At 38.7% G+C, this 18940-nt stretch overlaps 1 protein-coding gene across 6 annotated transcripts in view; it reads left to right on the top strand.

Moving 5' to 3' along the window:
• Window positions 1–18940, top strand: part of MED13L (mediator complex subunit 13L) — a 211219-nt gene that overhangs the window by 35780 nt on the left and 156499 nt on the right. For 2 of the 6 annotated variants that reach the window (XM_084539088.1, XM_084539085.1), the window contains one exon: window positions 2332–2569. In XM_084539088.1, the coding sequence (XP_084395214.1) occupies window position 2569 (1 nt within the window). In that variant the 5' untranslated portion in view covers window positions 2332–2568. Of the gene's footprint in view, window positions 1–2330; window positions 2570–18940 lie in introns of those variants that run through there. The other 4 variants (XM_084539089.1, XM_084539087.1, XM_084539086.1 and 1 more) reach the window with 4 other exon arrangements.

Below are 18940 nucleotides of genomic sequence, written 5' to 3'. Positions count from 1 at the left end.
ATTATGTAATGTGTGAGGTATTTCAGCACTACACAGCAGCCCACTGTGGAAAAAATAGTTTTTTGGCCTTCCCGTTTGCCTCTTCTTCCTGCTCTCCTGTGCCCTTTCTTGTGCCAGGAACGTGCCGTGCATGCTGTGCCCCTCTTGTAATTTGATTTTCCATCACTCTGTACCTCTCTGAGTGGGGCAGCATCTCTGTGAGCCCAGTGTGGCAGTGCTGCTTGGGGAAAATCCCCAGCGTGGGGACTCTACTGCTTGCTGTGGTTTCACACCAGTTGGCGTCCTGCTGCCCCAATACAGGGTAGTAGCAGTGTGGGGGTGAGGATTACCAATTTCATAGGAATGTGCAAAGAGTATGGGCAATTTCACTTGATGTTGGCTGTCCCATTCCCCGTGAGGGCCACTGCTGCGCTCCTGTGTGCAAAAAACTTTCCCTGAGGTGTAGCCCCAGGAACTTTGGTCACAGGTGAGACCCCTGCTGTGCCAGGCAGCTTGCAGACAATGATGGAAACTTTTACTGGATGTATCTGTAAGGCCAAAGGAGCTTCAGCACTTTCTGCCTATGTTGTCAGTACGACGAATGTTACCTTTAGCTTCTCAGCAGCCAACTAGCAGCCAGCTTGTTAACAGGTAACAGCCTGCTTCCAGTTACTGCAGCAAAAGACTTTTAAAAATGGATAATAAAGTAAATTTGTGGCCTTGAAAACAAGGATCTTTGTGTATGTGATGCACGGTGTGTGGTGTAGACCAGTAGGCAAAGCATCCTTGTGCGGAGGAGGCACATGTGACTTGCAAGTCTCTTGTTTTCTTTAGGACTAAAACTTGGCCCTCTTTCTTGTTCACATTCCCCATATGTACTGCCCAGAGAAAAGCTACATCTAAATAGCAGGCATTCCTTGCCTAACTTACTGCTTGCTGGGGGACGCTCCATTCCTGCAGCTAGGGTTTCCACTGCTGCGCCTCTCCTCTTCTGCCTGGCAATGACTCCTCCTGTCAGGGGGTAGTTGCTATATTTGAGCTTTTGCAGCTTGCTCCTGCAGACCAGCTGGCTTTTCCTGTAGGACCATTTGCAAGCTGAGTGCACTGGCTATTTCTGAGCAGTAAAGTGGAGGATGTGAATGCTTTCAATGAAGCAGTAAAGGTAGTAACAGCAGTGAGAACAGGGTAACATGGGCTAGAAACTAGAATACAAGCCCACTGTGGACACAGAGCACATACATACTGCTGCTGTCTTTGGCAATGGTCCTCACATGAGTGAGTGCTCCTGCTTGTGTCCTGGGCAGGCTCTGGGGGCAGCGGGAGGTGGAGAGCAAGGATGGAGCAGCAGCGGTGTGGGGCTGGATGGGGAGTGCAGGAAAAGCAGGGTGGGAGCCAGGCCAGTGGGCTGGGGAAGGAAAAGGAGGGGTGTGATGGGCAGGGTGAGAGAAATTAAAAAAAAAAAAAAAAAAAAAAAAAAGTGGCAGTTTGGCAGTCAGAAACCAAGGGAAGCAATATTTGATAGCTATGAGTCTCCACTGCTAAAAATGTAAAGGGAAAAAGAACTGTGGCTCTCCCAACCTGGCTCCAGCTGCCAGTTCTTTCATGGAGTACTTCGGTTTCTTCCTTTCTGGTAGTTGGTTCTTCACTTGGCTAGGCAGTGGAATACCTCCAGACTTACTGATTTTCACCCTCTGTAGAAGAACCTCTTCCCCAGAAGGTGTGGTGGCCATTTTCCTGTTCTTTTTATTTTTTCTGGATAACTAACACAATATTATGAGGTCGAGAGACAGTAAATGGCAACCATCCTTATTCCACTCCCATTCACATGAGAAAAACAAAAATAAAAAGCGTGCATGATAAACATAAAACATCACAGTCTGAAATTAGTTTCATGCTATTTTCTATCAGTCAGTTATGTCCTGTAGCACCTGCTATTTGTGATCTTCAAGTTTCTGGCTTTCAGGCTGATGCCAAAATCACTTAACCTCCAACCAGCACGAGGGAACAGGCCTTATTCCTCCTCCTTGTTTTTTGTTTTTTTAAACCTGTTTTACAGTAAAATAACAGTCGGGTTAGGAATGCTGAAAATAAGTATGGTTGTGGTAAAACCTAACTGAAAGGGTAAGCCAGTTTTCTATTCAGTACTGTTTCTAAAATTGTGTTTTGTTTTTTTTTTTTCCTTGGATGAGAAAGGGGAAAATATGGGAACAGGAGGAGTTCTTAAATTTGGCTGCTTAGAGCTTAATTCTAGGAATAAACAACAAAGAAATGAAACAAACCAGTAGTATAACTATGTTTTGAAATGAAATGATTTAATGTTTTTTTTTTTTTTTTTTTCTCTCCTTTCCTTAGGCTGAACTCACAGGCATCAAATGGCGTAGGTACAATTTTGAAGGTCATGGGGACTGTGGCCCTATCATTTCAGCCCCAGCACAGGATGATCCAATTCTGCTCAGCTTCATCCGCTGCTTGCAGGCCAACTTGCTTTGTGTGTGGCGCCGTGACGTCAAACCGGATTGTAAGGAACTGTGGATATTCTGGTGGGGAGATGAACCAAACCTAGTAGATGTGATACATCGGGAACTGCACAGTAAGTTGTTCTTTCTTTGTTCTTGATTTATTTATATTTTTTTCAGTGGAAAACAAACTCTTGTTAAAGCCGTTAACTAGCTACCATATACGATTTTGTCCCAACTTGTATGTTGAGACCTAAAGGGAAAAAATACTTATAAAATTGACTTTTCCAGTGCAAGTGATCTGCAGATAAAGCGCAAAACAGAACTTGAACTTAGGTACTGGCATTGGATATTCTTCTCCTAAATTCCCCTGAAATCTGATGCACTGTAAAATTAGAGTAAATTCTAGTTCAAAGAATAATTGCAACAAAAATTTCTGGCATAAGGTAATAGTTGATGGAACAAAATACCTATCCTGCAGGGTCAGCTGAACTCTGTGGCACCACAGGTAAATCACTGAGGTTCTGCAAGGTCAGAATTTGCAATGTTGGTCATGCTGCAGGGTTTGAGCATAAATGGAGGCAAGTTGCAACAAGTGAGTGTAATAAAAGAAAGAGGAAGGTAGGACAAAGGTGGCAATAAGTTTATGTGACTGTATGTTTCGTGCTTGAGTGTCCTCATTGTTTCCAGAATATGTAGCCTTAAAATGACTGAACAAAATTAACTTCACCTGATGTAAACCTTTTTTGGTTTTGACTACATCCATATTCCATCCGTCTGTCCATCTTTTCAGTTATATGTTGTTGCTGTGAATCGACCTAGTTTGCCTGAAAACTCGTAACTTTGAAAAGGTATCAACCAGACCCCATGAGTACTTTCATTTAGCCTCATCTGAGATTAAAACAGTGAAAGTTTACCAGTCCTGGAATAATAATAATAATAAGGTCAAGGATCAGTTCTTTGGGTTTTGCAACAAACTTTTCATCCTTGTAGCCTGTCATACCTTCTGGCTGCTTGGTGATAAAGATTTGTCAGTTCCAGCATATACCATATCATATTTGTCAAGTGTGCTTTAGTTGCCTGTTATCTGCCCACCTCTGCCTCATGCTGTTTCGGTTCTGCTTGATAGTATGTTCATTTTCTTCCTCATTAATCCTGCTCTAACCACCTATATTCAGATGGTTACAGACTTCATATTTCACAAATACTGGATTGTTTGTTTGGTAAGATAGCCTGTGAAATCAGATATGAAACACTTTCCATGTATCTTTAGGCATATTTCATGCAGGTAGCTGCGTGTTCATGTATAATTAAAGAGATGGCTCCGAAGTGCTGCACTAAGCCATTCCACCGCTGTGAATTTTTTATGAGGCACCTGTTTTGAATGAAGGCATGGGTAATATTTCTATGCGCCCAGCAAAGCTTTAATAATATATGTTTTTCTCTTTGGGAAATCCAGTTTACTTAATATTTCAAATATACTATATGGGACTGAAGTGTCTTTTTATTAAAGGGGAGTTGGAGGCTGTGGCTTCTATTTCTGTTGTGAATTGATACAGCTTATTTGGAACTAAGATTTTGGTTAGAATAATATAATGCTGCACCCAGTAATAACAGTATGATGAAGCATTTAAATGTTTGAGTAGCTGAACCTGCTTGAGCATAGCACGGGACAGAGTATACCAAGTGGTGAGTGGCATCGCTTTGACTCATTTCTGCCTGGTCCAAAATGTTTTGAAGGCTGGAGCCTTCGATACCAAAACTTTTAAGTGGAATTAAAGCTGAAAATTGGCTGCCAGAGCACTGCTTTGTGAAGTGTCAACTGTAGCAGTACCACATGAATGAAAAATAGTCTGAGCTTGGTGTATTTCACAAACACTACAGCCAGCTGTACTGGAAAAGGTATGTCTGCCCTTGCACAACAGCACGGCTTCAATTTGAAAGAACATTGAAGTAAAGATCGCTCAATGATAAAGTAATGTCTGGAGGAAGGACTGTGTAGAGGGAAGTGAAGAGATGTGAAGTCGAGTTTGGAGTTAGAGAAAGGAGGACTAAGCGTGATTCATTCAGGGGAATGAAATACATTATAATTGAAATAAAATTGCTGCTGATAGAGCTGTTCTGTTTCAGCAGTTTTTTTTACAATTCAAACATCCCTATTGATGAAATATTGAACATCTGATTGGCAAAATGAGGCATTTATGTACATTGATTCCTTGAAATATGACAAAGGACAGTGTTGAATATTTCCTGCAAAAGCAAGGCATAATACACGAGGCTATTTTGGTTATTATTTTATAAGTAGATCACAGTACTGAAATACTAGAAAGTTAAAATTAGTTTCCTCATTTTGAAAATACAGTTTAGTTTCCTCAGCTCTCGAAAATATAAAAGATTTTTGCATTTTGGCATACAAAAGGAAAGTAAGTTAGTGAGTATACCAATAGACTTGCCTGTCAGCTGAGCCGTACTAGAATATTATGTTTTTTTAGTATAGCTTAGCCATAAAATAAACTATAGTAGCTTAAAATCTCATTCATACGGGTTGGATTGTCACCGTGGTCAGTAACTTGCTAGTTCAGTGAGCAGGGCTTTACTTTTGTGATTGCACGTGTGCGTTTAAGAGCACAGGTCCCAGAAATCTGAAACTGAATTCCAAGTGGAAGATTGTACTCTATCTGCAACTTGCTGCTTTACCAGTCCTGCCTTTATTACATGTGAGCTCTAGGATGTAACAGTTGTTCATAAGATCACAAATTCTTCCTGAGTATGAAGTTGTTCGCAGTTCTGAATTTCTTGTTTTCTGCTTAGGACTTGTGTTTTGAAAGTGAAATTAGAGAAATAAAAATATAGTGCCAACTTTAATACTTCTGTTTATTCAAGTAGAGATTGGAATTACTGATTTATCTGAAGAAAGCAGCCCCACACTTAAATAATGATACATTGCATTCAGTACTTAGGCTTAACAAATGAGAAGTCTATACTGAGACTTCTCTTTCAGAAACACCTCTTAGTTCTGCGTCTGCATGTGGATTGCCTTATCTAACATTCAAGATAATTTTGTAACCAGCAGTCTGTCTTTAATATAGCAAGAATTCCAAATAGTCGTAGCGAAGACAACTTTAGAAGTTACAAACAGACACGACTACCAACAATTGTTTATGCAGCAGCTTTCCAAAACTGTGTAGATAATTAAAGACTGTCATGGAAGATTAAGTAAAAACAATTATTTGTAGAACAGCTCTGGATGAGTTAAGCAGCTAGATTAGCTAGGCAGCTGTGAAGTAGATAGTGCTCATGGGTGTGTCTTGCACATACTCCTACACTTCTTTTTCCTGCCAGCCTCAGCTGTTCAGTTTTGTTTATTTTGATTGAATTCTAAATTGGTAGAAAGAAGATGGAAGATCTCTAGTCTGTCCCAAGTGAAAGAAGATAATTGGTATGGGGTCTCCAAGTGGAGGAAAAAACAGAGTGATTTTACAAGTTTGAAGAAGTTGGAAATGTTCTGATTTGTGAAAGCAGTGTTTTCCCAAGGAGAAATGCTGTTTAATGGTATTACTGCCTGAAGAGGTTTGACAAGTGTTACAGCTGCTGTGCTGTTTCCCACTAAAATATTTTTTGTAAATTCTACATGAGAAATAAATGGAGAGAGGTAGTATCTTACTGTTGGCACGTTTTTTGACAGCAAAGTTGTAGATTTGCAAGTTGCAGTGCTCTCATTTGCATTTGGTGACCAAATGCCATCTGGAGCACTGTAGAGAATTTATACTTGACTCCTGTTTTTATTTTTTGTTGTTTTTTTTCTTGTACCCTGTGCATTCCACTTAGATTGTAAGCAGGTGGTAATTGTTTCTTTGTTAGTTGCTTGCTTTCTTTTTGCTAAGAGTACTTGCATCTGACGTTTTAAACACCCTTTTTGTCTGACAGTTTAGTCGATAAATTTGTAATCTGCATATTGAGTTTATGGATATATTCTGTTTTGTAGGTTGCATCTGTGGCAGACAATGCCTGAATGGTCAGAAATAATGCAGAGATTAAGACGTGCCTCTCTAATGAGAAAGGAGTTTTGTGGACTTGTAAGCATGACCCTAGGGAGGGGCTGTGGAGGTCTCCCAAATCGTTAGGCAGCACCCGTGAAAACAAATAACTAAGATTCGAGGTGTTTGAGAGGATGTGGTTTCATTTAAAGAACTTCCAGACTAATAGCTTGTTTGCCTAAAATCACTGTTTGATCCTGGTAGGTATTTGGGATTGCCATGCCATGCTCCTCTGTGGAGCTACCCATGCTGACAAACCAATAGGAGGAACTTGGGGCATCTGTGAGGAAACCCCCGGTACCCACTGGGGGGTGAAAACACCACATTGTGTTAGTGGCTTCTTCATATGGCTCCAAAATAGATGCTCAACAATCCCAAGCCTGTTAAGAGAGAATAAATGGAGTCTTAGCATTTTGCTACTCTTGGGACGTTAGTCATCTTGGAAGTGTTGCAATAGTTGTTGACCTGCTCTCATTTCAGATTTAGAGACATCTTTCCCTTAGATGAGATGGATGTTGCTTTCCATGCCACTGTTCTCTTGCAAGGAGAAGAGCTTTTGAAGTGAAGGCAGTGTATATGACATACTAGTCTTCTGTGGGTTGAATTTTTTTTGTCAGTCCCTTTTTTTCAAATGTATTCTATATTTTGCACTTGATGTGTTAATGGGTAGAGGTAATTCCCCCCAAAAGATACCACTAACCTTTGTAATAGGATAGATACATGGCAATATTTTGATGGAAACTTTTACGAAGAAGATTACTTGGTGTAAATTGGGTAAATCTTTCAGGAAGGAGTAATTTTTTTTTTTTTTTTTTTTTAAAGAATATTCACAGCTTGCTAAGTTTGAAAACTTAGTCAAAATCTGATCTGTGACAGGAAAAATGTGGTGTTTCAGCCTTTTCCTGTTCCTGAACTGTTGCTGTGCTGGACTGACACAGCTGTAATCCCATGTGCTGATAAATGTGGAGAGAAAAATCGTTAGCTGTGGGAAGGACTTCTTAAGGTGTCCATATTAGACCATACAGCTGGGGTCCAGACTTAATTTCAGCTATTTCTGTGTTCAGGCTGCTGATGGGTAGATGTAAGCTGTATGTTTCCACCTGTGGCTCTGGAGAGGAATAACTTGTCAGAGCTCAGTTCAGGTGTTTTTACTGCAGCTGGATAGGATTCTTGATGTTGGCTTGTTTAAGTTAACAAGTTTTTGAAGTTAATTTTATTGGTGAAGATGTACAGGTTTAAAATCTACCTAATTCAGAGGATTTGAGTACATTGTGTTTTTCAGTGTTTAGTAGGAATTAAAAGGAAAACATGTAATTTATTAACTTCTTTGTTCCTGTTAATGTAAAAAAGATGTAGAAGCAGTGAGAAGTCTCATTTACTTTCTATCTCAATTGGATTTACTTAGAACCCTACTTAGGGTTCTTTCAAGGTACTGTGACTTACTGTAGTTTTAAGGAATGGGGAAGACTTTCAGGGATATAATGAAATATATTCTTAGCTGCTGTGTAGTGCTAAATATTGAATAAGATATTCCTGTCTGTCTGAATGTGTGAAATAATGCATAAAATGGGGAATAAGCACCACTTCCTGCGAAATGGGTATACAGATTAATAATACTGCTTTTAATGAAAATGCTCTTAAATATTCCACTGTGTTGCAAGCTTATAAATAACTGAAGGTGGGAAAGAAGGGAGTGTCGTCTGCTGAAGCTGCATCATGGCTGGCTTTGATGCTTCTTTGAAATGACCAAGAGGTTATCTCCTTGTTCCCTGCTTTGGTGGGCTCAGCTGAAGAACATATCAGCACGGAACATGTATTACAGTGAGTTGTTTTGCGTACTCTAAACCACACACAATTCATGACTGTTGTAAGGCACAGTATTATTTGGAAGGAGAGCAGCTACTACATGGGAAGGCAGCTTACCAACAAGGAATAGAAGGAATCTGGCATGGAAGTATTTTTGAAGGCTTTTTATTTGAAAGGCAGCTTCTAATATCAAGCAGCTGAGTACCACTTATTAATAATTTGAAGTTAAATCTGAGAATGGTTAATTGCCAGCTCTTGAGCTGAGAGTGGAATTAACAAGTAGGTTCATATGACACAAGACTTTGTTGGAATATTAAGTTACTGAAAAGTTTCTGGGCTCGTTACTTTCAATACAGTAAGCTATTTGCATTTTCTTAATTGCCTAGCATAGATTATTTCCAGAGACAGGAAAACAAAGTTAAACTTTTAAAAAAATCTTTCAGAGAAGAAGATAGGATTTAGGAGTGAATTCAAACTTTCTCAGCTTGCAGAATTGTTCTGTGACCCTTATATTTGACACTGTTAATTGGTGTCCAGTGATTGCCAGTTGAAGTTTAGCATAGACAAAATAAACTTTTTCTTTTAAGGAGGCATTTGAAATGAGGTTATTATGCCATCATTTGGGATTAAGGAATTGCTTCATGGGAAAGTGTCAACTCCTTTTATAGAGAAGAAGTTGACAAGAGCCTTATTGTGTCTGGACAAAATGTCTTCATTTTAGTCTGTTTTATTTTTTTAAACAAATATTCTTTCCTCCACCCCAGCTTCTTCCTTATTTCTGCTTGAAAATTGGTTTATGATTATAGACAGCCAGCGTATGAGTTGTGTGAAGGAATCAGATCTGACTCTTCCATCTAGACATCAAATCACGCTTTATTTTTCTTTAGTTCTTTTCTTCTGTGGTTTTCCTCTGAACATTAACAGTGAATCTCAGTGCTTAAAGTAGCATCAAATGAATACATATGGCAGTCATGAATTCATTATCGATTCTAGTCAGCAGCATACCATTTTAACGTTCCACCTTTTTCCCCTTTTTACAGTCTGCAATACCTTGGCCTAAACTGTAATGAGAAAAATGAAATTGACCTAAGGGCTGTGTAAAAGAGCTGAACACTTCCTATTTTCCCTCTGTCCTGAGAATTAGCTTTTTAAATATTTTCATACTTGGGAATTTGGTGATTTTACTGCTAACAGCAAAAAAAAAAAAAAAAAGTATAAAGGAAATATGGTGGAAGGTAAAACCAATAAATTCTCTACTGGACTTTATAACTTTTTTCTTTACTTACTTCTCCTGCTTTCAAAATATAATCTCAATTCAGTTGAAATAGTTGAAATTCTGAATAACTAATCTTTAATTATTGTCAGTTATTAAATAACTGCTATTAAGTAACTTTTTTCCTGGGGAAATAAAGAATTGGCATTTATTGTGAAACCATACTAGCTGCATTCCATGGTGATCATTCATTGATTCTTTTGCAGGACTTTTTCACTGAGTCTAGGCTCCGTAGGAAATAGTGTATGTCTAGGGGCAGAACAGAATTGGTGCTACAAACTTGGTAGTGTCCAAAAGTGTTGGAAATTCAAAGCCGAGATCATAATAGCTCAGAACTTCTTTCAAATAAAAGCTGGAGTGAGGTATTACTAGGGAATTGGAGCGAACTTTTGTATAAAATGTGCTTGGAATTAACAAGAGTGTTGAGACCAAACTGAAGTCCAACTTTTGAATGTAAATAAAATTGATGTGTTACCACAGGCAACTCAGTGAACCACGTAATTAGTTTTTTTCCATGAAAAATGAGACATTATGCTGCAGCTGCAGCAAAGCAGTATGTAAAGGATTTATATTCTAGTTATATGAAAATTAAACAATCATTAAAAGATTGTATTTTTAAAAGTGCTGCTCGAGGGGGGAAAATAGAAAAATCCAATCAGACGAATTTATTTTTCAGCAATGTGTTGGGCAATATCATCCACAGTAGTTGATGGTTTTTGCTTCAGGGAATCTTTTTTTTTTTTTTTTTTTTTTTTTTTTTCTCAGTGAAATGAACTCACTTAACTGTGTGAAGTAAATCTAAGTTAGCTTGAAGTGAAATCTGCATTAATAGAGCTCATTACTGATGTTTGTTTTTTCATGTACTGGGTAGTCCTAAGAACGCAGGGTAAACTTTACTGGAAAATATCATCCTTTAAAAAAAAAAAAAAAAAAGAAATGCTTTTTTTGAAAACAACCATATAAACATACACTTGCATTATTGCAAAGCAATACATGGAATAGTTAATGAACTTTTAGTGATATATTTACATGCCGCTGCGTTGCAAAGACACAACATAGAACCACGACTCTTCTGAAGTTAACCCCTGCTTTCTCTTTAAGGAGGTATGTTTTCCATTACATAAAAGTTACTTGCTTTATTTTAACACTCCTATTAAAGGTTATAAATCTCGATACACAATTTTTATCCTCAAGCTGGCAAGTCATTTTGAATGGACTTAATTATACACGTGCACTTACTTATCCATGGATTTGACGGTAATCTGTCTTAAAGTCCATTGGATACCTAAATGTGTACATATAGCAATTTGAAAGTAAAAGATTTGATATATAGTTCAGCATGTCAGTGAGCAGCCCTGAAATCTGAGAAGCAATGTGGTACAACGAGAATGAAGGTTTTTGAACGTGAAGTCTGTTTCCTGAGGTTTATTTGAAACTACAGGGCATGGTATGGTTATAATACATCATTTCCAAACCAGCATGCCATAAATACACAAATAAAAAATATTCTTGCATGGAATTAGGGGGAGGAGCAAGCACAAAACAGTTGAGTTTTAGTACATACAGTAGCTTAAGGACAAAGCTGAATTCTTACCTTTGTTTCTTGCCCATGAGAATTGTGGGTTTCAGTGGGAAGACAAATAGGTGGAGTTCTGCTGTTAGTGAAGTTGAAGCTTCCTGTTTAAAAACAAACCAAAAACTTGTGTGTTGCAGTCATTCCTATAATGGCAATTGGAACTTCCAGCAAAACAATGCTAAATTGGCTTTCAGTACTTACCACTTAAATAATTTGAAGGAAAAGCATACAATAGAGGAAAGGCACACTACTGGGATATGCTTGCATTCTTAGTGCTCTAAACAATGCGTTCTAAACAATGTGGCAAGTGCACCGCAACTTTATATTTAAAAGAATAAATTTCCCTTCCACAATGAGGAGGGTTCAGTGGAAGGTCTGGGAACTTGTGCATTTGAATATTAGAAATACAGAATAAGAGGGAAAGGAAGCAATGAAGTAGTGAAGTACTGATTGGGGCTGTTCAATCTGTGATTCCCAGCCTTGAGTTTTACAGTAAGGTCTTGGAGATGGGAGGGCTGGGCAGTGGAGTGTAGAGGTAAATCCTCACTGATCCTTGCACAGTGGTGCTGGTGCACATGTGTGTAACAGCTCATAGCGAGCAATAACAGCTCTGCCAAGAGCTGGTGGGATGATTGGATTCCTCTTGGCTCGCTCCAGCACCAGCTAATCACTGAATGGGAGAGGATCCCTTTCCCAGTTGCCCCGTTGTGCATCTCAGACTGGTTGCAAGGTGTAACTAAGGGAAGGAACTGCCTGAATGGGAGGAGATTTATCATCTCAATAGGACAAAAATGGGAGGATACCATTAGGGTTTTTCTTTATGGAATTGAATTCTGTAGTGAATGGAATAGAAACAGGTTTAGTGATCCAAAAAGGTAGTTTTTGAGGAGTTTTACCAAGTAAGATGGAGGGTTTCATTAGGCAAATTTTCCATAAATTCTACAAAAAGAATCAAGATTGCTGTGACAGTAAAACAGAATAGCCTTTAATGTTGCAGAGTAACATGGTAACGTGGCCACAATTGCACCTTAATTTGACCACGCTGCATTTTTATTTCCAGAGATAAAATAGAAGTAATGCATTCATACAGTTGAAAGTGCTCCTCAAAGGCAGGGCGCTGGGAAGGAATTAAAAGTTGGTGGTGGTAATTGCCCTGACAGGAACGCTGGGGCAATGCCTTTGTGGAAAAAGGCTGATGTAATCTTGTGAATTAAAAAGGTGTTTCAGGTTGACTTAGATGCTTCTGTGTTCGGGACCAGAGATTAGTAAAAATGCACCTAGATTATTGCATACGGTCCTGGTAGCTGCCATCACAGATGTGGAAACTTCCATGATGCAGAATCCAGAAAGATTTGTTGTCTTATGAAGGAGCTGAGATAAGGTGAGGGGTGACTATTATTGCATGTACACATTTACACATGGAAAAGAAATTTGGGAAAGTGTCTGCATTTGGCCAGAATTCTTCTAGAAACAGAAGAAAATGTCTGTGCTAACAAATGGTCTCATGTCAGAGTTGCAGAGTTCTGGAAGATCCTGCCAGTGAACGTGGTAGGCAAAATTGTATGTTTTACAAGTCTGAGACTGGTCAACATACATTTTTTTGGGATCTCCTGAATATGTGCTCTCTGACAAGGTTGAGGAGTGGTGATGGGCCTTCCTCGTCCAGGGTTCTGTGGACCCTGACTCCACGTGGAGTGCAGAGAGCATCCTGAGTACTGCTGGTCTCGTCACAGTGAGAATAGTATAGCTCTCAGTGTACTCACTCATGCCCTGTTTTTAAAAACAAGCAATCAAAAGCAGCCTCATAAAACTTGAAACTTGATGCTTCGGGTTGCTTTTCAAAATGGACCTATGTTACATGGTTCTTATGGAGAAATTTCCCAGGGCAGGCTGGCACCAGGTTTGGGGTTTTCCTCTTTGGCACGCAGCACGAGCTGATGTCTGCCTGCTGGAGTTGTCTGGGCAAGTCTCACCTAATTATTTCCCTGTCACCCCAAGGGTTTGGGGCATTTGTGACAGCACATGGGTAATGCTCAAGAAGACATCAATCTGTGCAGGGTAAGAGGATCCTCTTCCGGAGAGAGGGGAATAATTGTTGACAGGTCTGAACTCCTTTGCTGGTGTCAGGCAGCTTAATTCAAGTTGTGAGAATTTGAGGTTGCACTGCAGAGCTACCAGTGGCCATGTTCCCTGTTGAGTTGCTTCCTTAGGAAGCGCATCGCGCTGTAATGTGCTGGCAAAGTGGTGCATTTGGCAGCAGTTTATCGAAGGCAGTTCGGCTTTCCCATTGTAGGTAGCATAACAGGAAAAGTAAAATATAGCAGACCTTTCCATCTGAGGGAGTTTTCACTTTTCTCTCTCTTACTTACCCCCTTCTTACCGCAACTATGGAGAATAATTTCTATTATTTCTTAATAAGAAATCTTTTACTGAGATCTTAATGATTGTGTGATGGGCTGGAATGCACCTTAAAAAGTTGTTTTTTTTTTTTTTTTGTTTTTTTTTTTTTTTCCAAAAGCACGATTACTTTTTGTTTGTCAGAAAACTTTGTGACAAGCAGTGGATTGCAGATGGGGAATTACCAAAGGAACATTTTTGTCCTTTACATGTATTTGTGACATACGTTGCTGTTGAATCATTTTCTGTAACTGTACAGAAATGTTCGCTTTTTGTTCATTTATTTGGAAATAAATGTCTTTTTTCCCCCCAAAAACCTTTTTTAATAATTTGACTTGTTTGATGACATAGTAGTTGTTTTCTCTCCTCTGAAATGTAAATAACATTTTTAACAGCTATGAGGAAGTTCCAATTATAGCATTGTATTTTTTTTCACTTGAAATTCTTCAAGCCATTTATATATATTCCATAATGATTTCTAAAGAAATGGTAAGTATGAAGATTATTACTGTGACTACAGGGGGAACGGGAGAGCTTATAGTCTTAATGTGTTTATGGTTCTGGGAGTTGGTTGGCCAATTGTGGAATGGAAGTTGAATCTCTTGGTCTCTTCGAAGCTCAGTAAGATTTATTCTGTGCAATATTTTGTAACATATGTTAATAAGATTCAGTGGAATCTGTTCCATAAGGTAAATGAGGGGGAAGTGTGCATCCCCCTCTGTCACTTTTTTCTTCTCTCCCATGTGAGTATGATGCTATTTTTGATAATATCATGGTAATAAACGGTGTGGTTATAAAGCAAGTACGGCTTTTGTGTTTGATTGAAGTTCTGCTCTGGTGAAGTAGTGGATACAGAGCTGGACTATGTTGGGTTGGGGTAGAATAATGAAAAGCTTAACTGAAAATCCTGCTTTTTCCAGTGGTATTCCCAAATGTGCCTGGGAATCAAGAGGAATTTGTCTGACAAAAGTTTTATGTGTTTACTTTGACTTTTAGCATCGTGCAGTTGGCTTATTGAAAGATTGCATTTTCATGACTCAGTGCTGGATGTAATTTTTTTTTGCTAGCGTTTCATTTTGCATATAGGCAGGGCTAATGGCTCCTTCAAACTAAGTTAAGGATTCTGTTGCTCTCCATAGCAGCCCTTAATTGCTAGTACAACTCTGATTTTCTTTAAAAAGCAAAGTAAGACGTTCATTATTGTAACATAATGAAAGCAATTAGGAAAATAAGATTTTTTTTGTTGATGCAAAAGAGGTGCAAGTATTCAACACCTGTAATATAAAGGTTCCCCTTCATTCCTTGTTTGTTAAAGTAACTGGTGAATATGCTACTACTCTCAAACTGCTAATGTGGACGGTTACCTCCTTTTCATACCAAAAAATCACTTTAGAATAAATAGAGAATTTGAGAGGCTGCTACGCTTCTGTCTTCAGGGAAAAGGAAGTGTCATTCAATTATAAGTTCAACAGGTCAATTCAAACACAGTAGTATTTGAGAGTATTATTAGACAGATCATTATCTTCAGATGATTATTTTGAAGAATATGAAATATCCAACTAGAGTTCTTATTGAGATGGAAACAATCTTAATCTAGCTTTGTTGCTCAAGTCCTACAGCCATGGACGATCTTCATCAGATTTCTGAATGTACATCTGCTGCTGCTCTGCTCTGGTCTAAAATCCATCTTTGTCATTGCTAGTGAATTTAAAAAAACAAATAAACAAAAATGTAATAATTATTGTGGTTTTCATTCCAAATGTATATGCTTCAAGTGCTTAAAGGAGAAGTGGCATGAGATTAATTCTCCTAAAGATACTTCATGGTTTTCCAGGTTGCTTAATGTTGTGTAGTGCCCATGAAGAACTAGCAATGCTGCAAACCAAACTGCAGTGCTGTGGAGACTTTCATATGCTGCTTTTCTTAGTGATCTCTGAATGTTTGTGCAGCTCGACCTTTGTGCTGTGTATTGCAGTGAGTGTCACCATAAGAACTGCATTTCTTCCTGGAGATCGCAGTAACGCAGTGTTAGGTTGTGTGTGCAGGAGCTGTGTATTGGAGGTATGACTTCTTTGTAATTCAGCAATATAAAAAAAGGTTTTGGGTAAGTGAAATGCTGGGTTATTTAATAGGACACTCTAAAAATACTTTGAAACCTTGCTGCAGTATTGTCTACATCCTTGTTTCCTTGTCTGCTTGCTTGCCGGTGCTCCCAGCTCCAAGTCTCTGATCCATCTTGTCTTGGACTGTGCCCAGACATTGAGCTGCACTTTATACTCAGAAGAGTTTGCAGTCCAAATGGAGGAGTTTGCAGTTGTCTGTTTTCTTTCCCATTCTTTGGGAAACAGTTTGTTCAGGAGCTAATGAACAGATGAGGTAATGCTGAGAGGAAGGAGCAGCGACGTGTTCCAGAGCGCTCTCTGGAGACATTCGCTTCTTGGGAGAGGCGATCCCTGGAAATGGGCAGCCTCAGATGGATGCCCATGGACCCAGCTGTCTGTAAAGCTCTCGCTGAGCTCTTAGTCCATTTGGAAAGACTGAACGATGCCCCTCCGTCCCCCCACTTCTTAAACTAAACCAGACTGTAGTAAGCATAATTTTTTATTACTTCTTGCTGGAAACTGCAGTTAAGGCGTGGAAAGTGGGAAGAAAAATGTTTCGCCTGTGAGGCTGTGCTTAGTTTCAAAAGAAGTGTGCTGTAGTACTCGGACTCTTAACTCCTCCCTTTCTGGAGTTCTGCCTGGTCTTGTCTTAAGAGTTTCTCAGTAAGCCCATGAAATTGCGTATAGCTGGCGAGCAAACGTTCTGCTCAAGTAGTCCTTATTGTTTACTTGAGTGTCCATCCCAGATTTTAGGATTAAACTTTGTGCCACAGGGAGACACTCAGCTTTTAGTATGGCTGAGCCTGTGCTTTAGCAACACAAAAGTAATTTGAGCCTTTACGTTCAGAAGTTAATTATCTAATCAAAAAATTGTAAAAAAAAAAAAAAAAAAAAAAAAAAAAAATAATAATAAAAAAAATTAAAATATATATATATGTATATCTGAGTAATTTGTATTACACCTTTTAAAAAAAAATAAAAACATTTCAGGGGAAATATTTTTTGAGTTGGGAATCTACATGTTTAGCTCTCGGGTTTGGGTTCCTACAAGTACTTTGTATTTACAAAATACATTCTTACATTATACAAAATGCAGTATGTACAATACAAAATGTATTCTTACGAGTATTTTGCATTTACTTATTCTTTAGAGTAAGCTTACCGGCAATCTCACGTTGCATAATATGTAGGAAACATGTTTACTTTTTCTTTCCCTCTTCAGTAAGTGCGTATGGTTTATTCTTTACCTGTTAACATAATGTACTGAATAGAAGCTAAAAATAAGTTCTTGAACTTACTTTGAAGAGAAGGGTATGGGGGGAGGCCTCCTGGTTATGTTCCACTGCCCTCCCCAAATGTCAGAAGGAGCAAATGACTTTTTAGCATTTTATCTGAGTTTAATTGCTCGGTTTAACTGATGTGTGATCACTACTGAAAAAGCAGAGACCTTGGATTAGTCGTAGATTGGAAAATCTATGGTAGCTATTCATTATTAAAGATACTATTTCATATAGCTGAATGGCATATACAAGAAACATGATGCTGATTTAGCTGAAATAACAGAGGAATGTGGAAGGAGCTGCACGCTGATAAGGCTGCATGATTCATTATTATGTTAGCTCAGAATCTTTCGCTGCTCAAACTGCTGAGCTGTGTGGTTTTGTGCTGTCATTTGTCTTTGTTTTAATGGGATTAAGTAATTATGTGTGCATTTTCTTTCAACTAACTAGCTTGATAAAAGCATGCAAAACTGAATAGCCTATAAATTGTCAGCTCTTCTGTTCTAGAGAAAGTGCTTTGATTGCACTACAGTTTTTAAATCTTGGTGCATATATTTAGATGACCTACTGAGGTGGGTAAGCCTGTAGAAGTAGTTTATGTAACTAATGGGCTGAGAGTCTCCCCTTGGGAACATGGCTGGGGGAAAGCAGAGCTCAGCCTGCAGTACAGAACTTTTGAAATAAAAATCTCCAGTATTTAAAAACAGAAATAATGGATATGTAACCTAGTGCAGTGGCCGAAGTGGCTATTCAGCTGTTGTCCCAAGCAGTGGAATAACTCTTCATTCATAGCCATAGCAATGGTATTTGGTATTGACACCTTACACTTTTGCTATGTAAGTAGTAGTTTAAATACACATTTTTCCTACTACTTTTGAGAATCTCTGCTGCTGTCCCACGGCTGTTAATACTTTGATTAGTGCTTTGTTAGCTTGATATCCATCTGATTCCCAGATGTAAGTGCTAGTCATACATTAGAACTTGTCATGAATGAAAAGGGGAACATTTGCATTGAAGTAATTGTGTGTTTGGTATGTGATGCAATCAGTCCACTTCTGTTTATATACCTTCTGTATGGCTTGTCTACATTCAATTTTATCTTTGCTATTAATTTGATTTAAGTTTTACCTCGTGAATTTGTATAATCACTTACCCGAAGTGGCTGTGTTTACTTGTTGCTTCCTGTTATAAACGTTACAAATGTTGGTTGGGGTTTTAATGCATTCAAAATGATAACTAACAGTAACTGGTGCTGTAGTCCTCTCTGTTAATCCATTTTGAAGTGATCTGCATATAACAAGATTGTTTGCTGTTGTGCTGTCTCATTTCATGCTAGAACAAGCCTCTATTAATTGCAATTAGTGCTAGTCTGTACGTGAAGCTCTATGGTTTCTGTCTTGTGGCTGCAAGTTTTGTTGTCAGCAGATATGGTGTTTCTTTTCCGAAATTTGTATTTTATACTCAACAGCACAGTTTCTGAATTTTGTGGAGTTGTCTTTATTTCATCACAGGTAGCCATGTAATGAATAGCCATGGAGATGAATAATGAATCACTGTATACAAAACACGCTTATCCTTGTTATTTGTACACTTTTTTAAGAGACACCTTTATTAATGTAGCCCATGTTCATTTCTACCTGGATATTGGATCTTTTGTGTCTTTATACTAACTCTCAGCTGGTCCTTAAAGTGTTTTGCAAACCCTTCAGTTGAGTACTGTAAGAGCAGGAGATGCTAGTGGGTACCCCTGCTTTGGGACTCGTAGCTGCTGTGCTGACAGTAACCAGGCACACTAGGGTACTTTAGCCTAGCCAAGGTATCTGCTTTTGTTTGTCAATTCCCCCCCTGCCTCCCACCAGCATAATCTTAAGTTTCCTCAGCATTTTAATTCGTGAGGTTATCCAGGATGTGTATCCAGGATGTGGGCTGAGGAGGAGGAGGGAGTTCTGGTCCACGGCTGCTTTTACATGCTATGATAAGCAAGAAGGCAATGTAAATGATTAATGAATGTTAAGGTGTGCTTGCTTATCACTT

This window comes from Aythya ferina (genome assembly GCF_964211825.1).
Source record: "Aythya ferina genome assembly, chromosome: 17".
NCBI lineage: Eukaryota > Metazoa > Chordata > Aves > Anseriformes > Anatidae > Aythya > Aythya ferina.
This window is presented reverse-complemented; position numbering and strand designations above follow the sequence as displayed.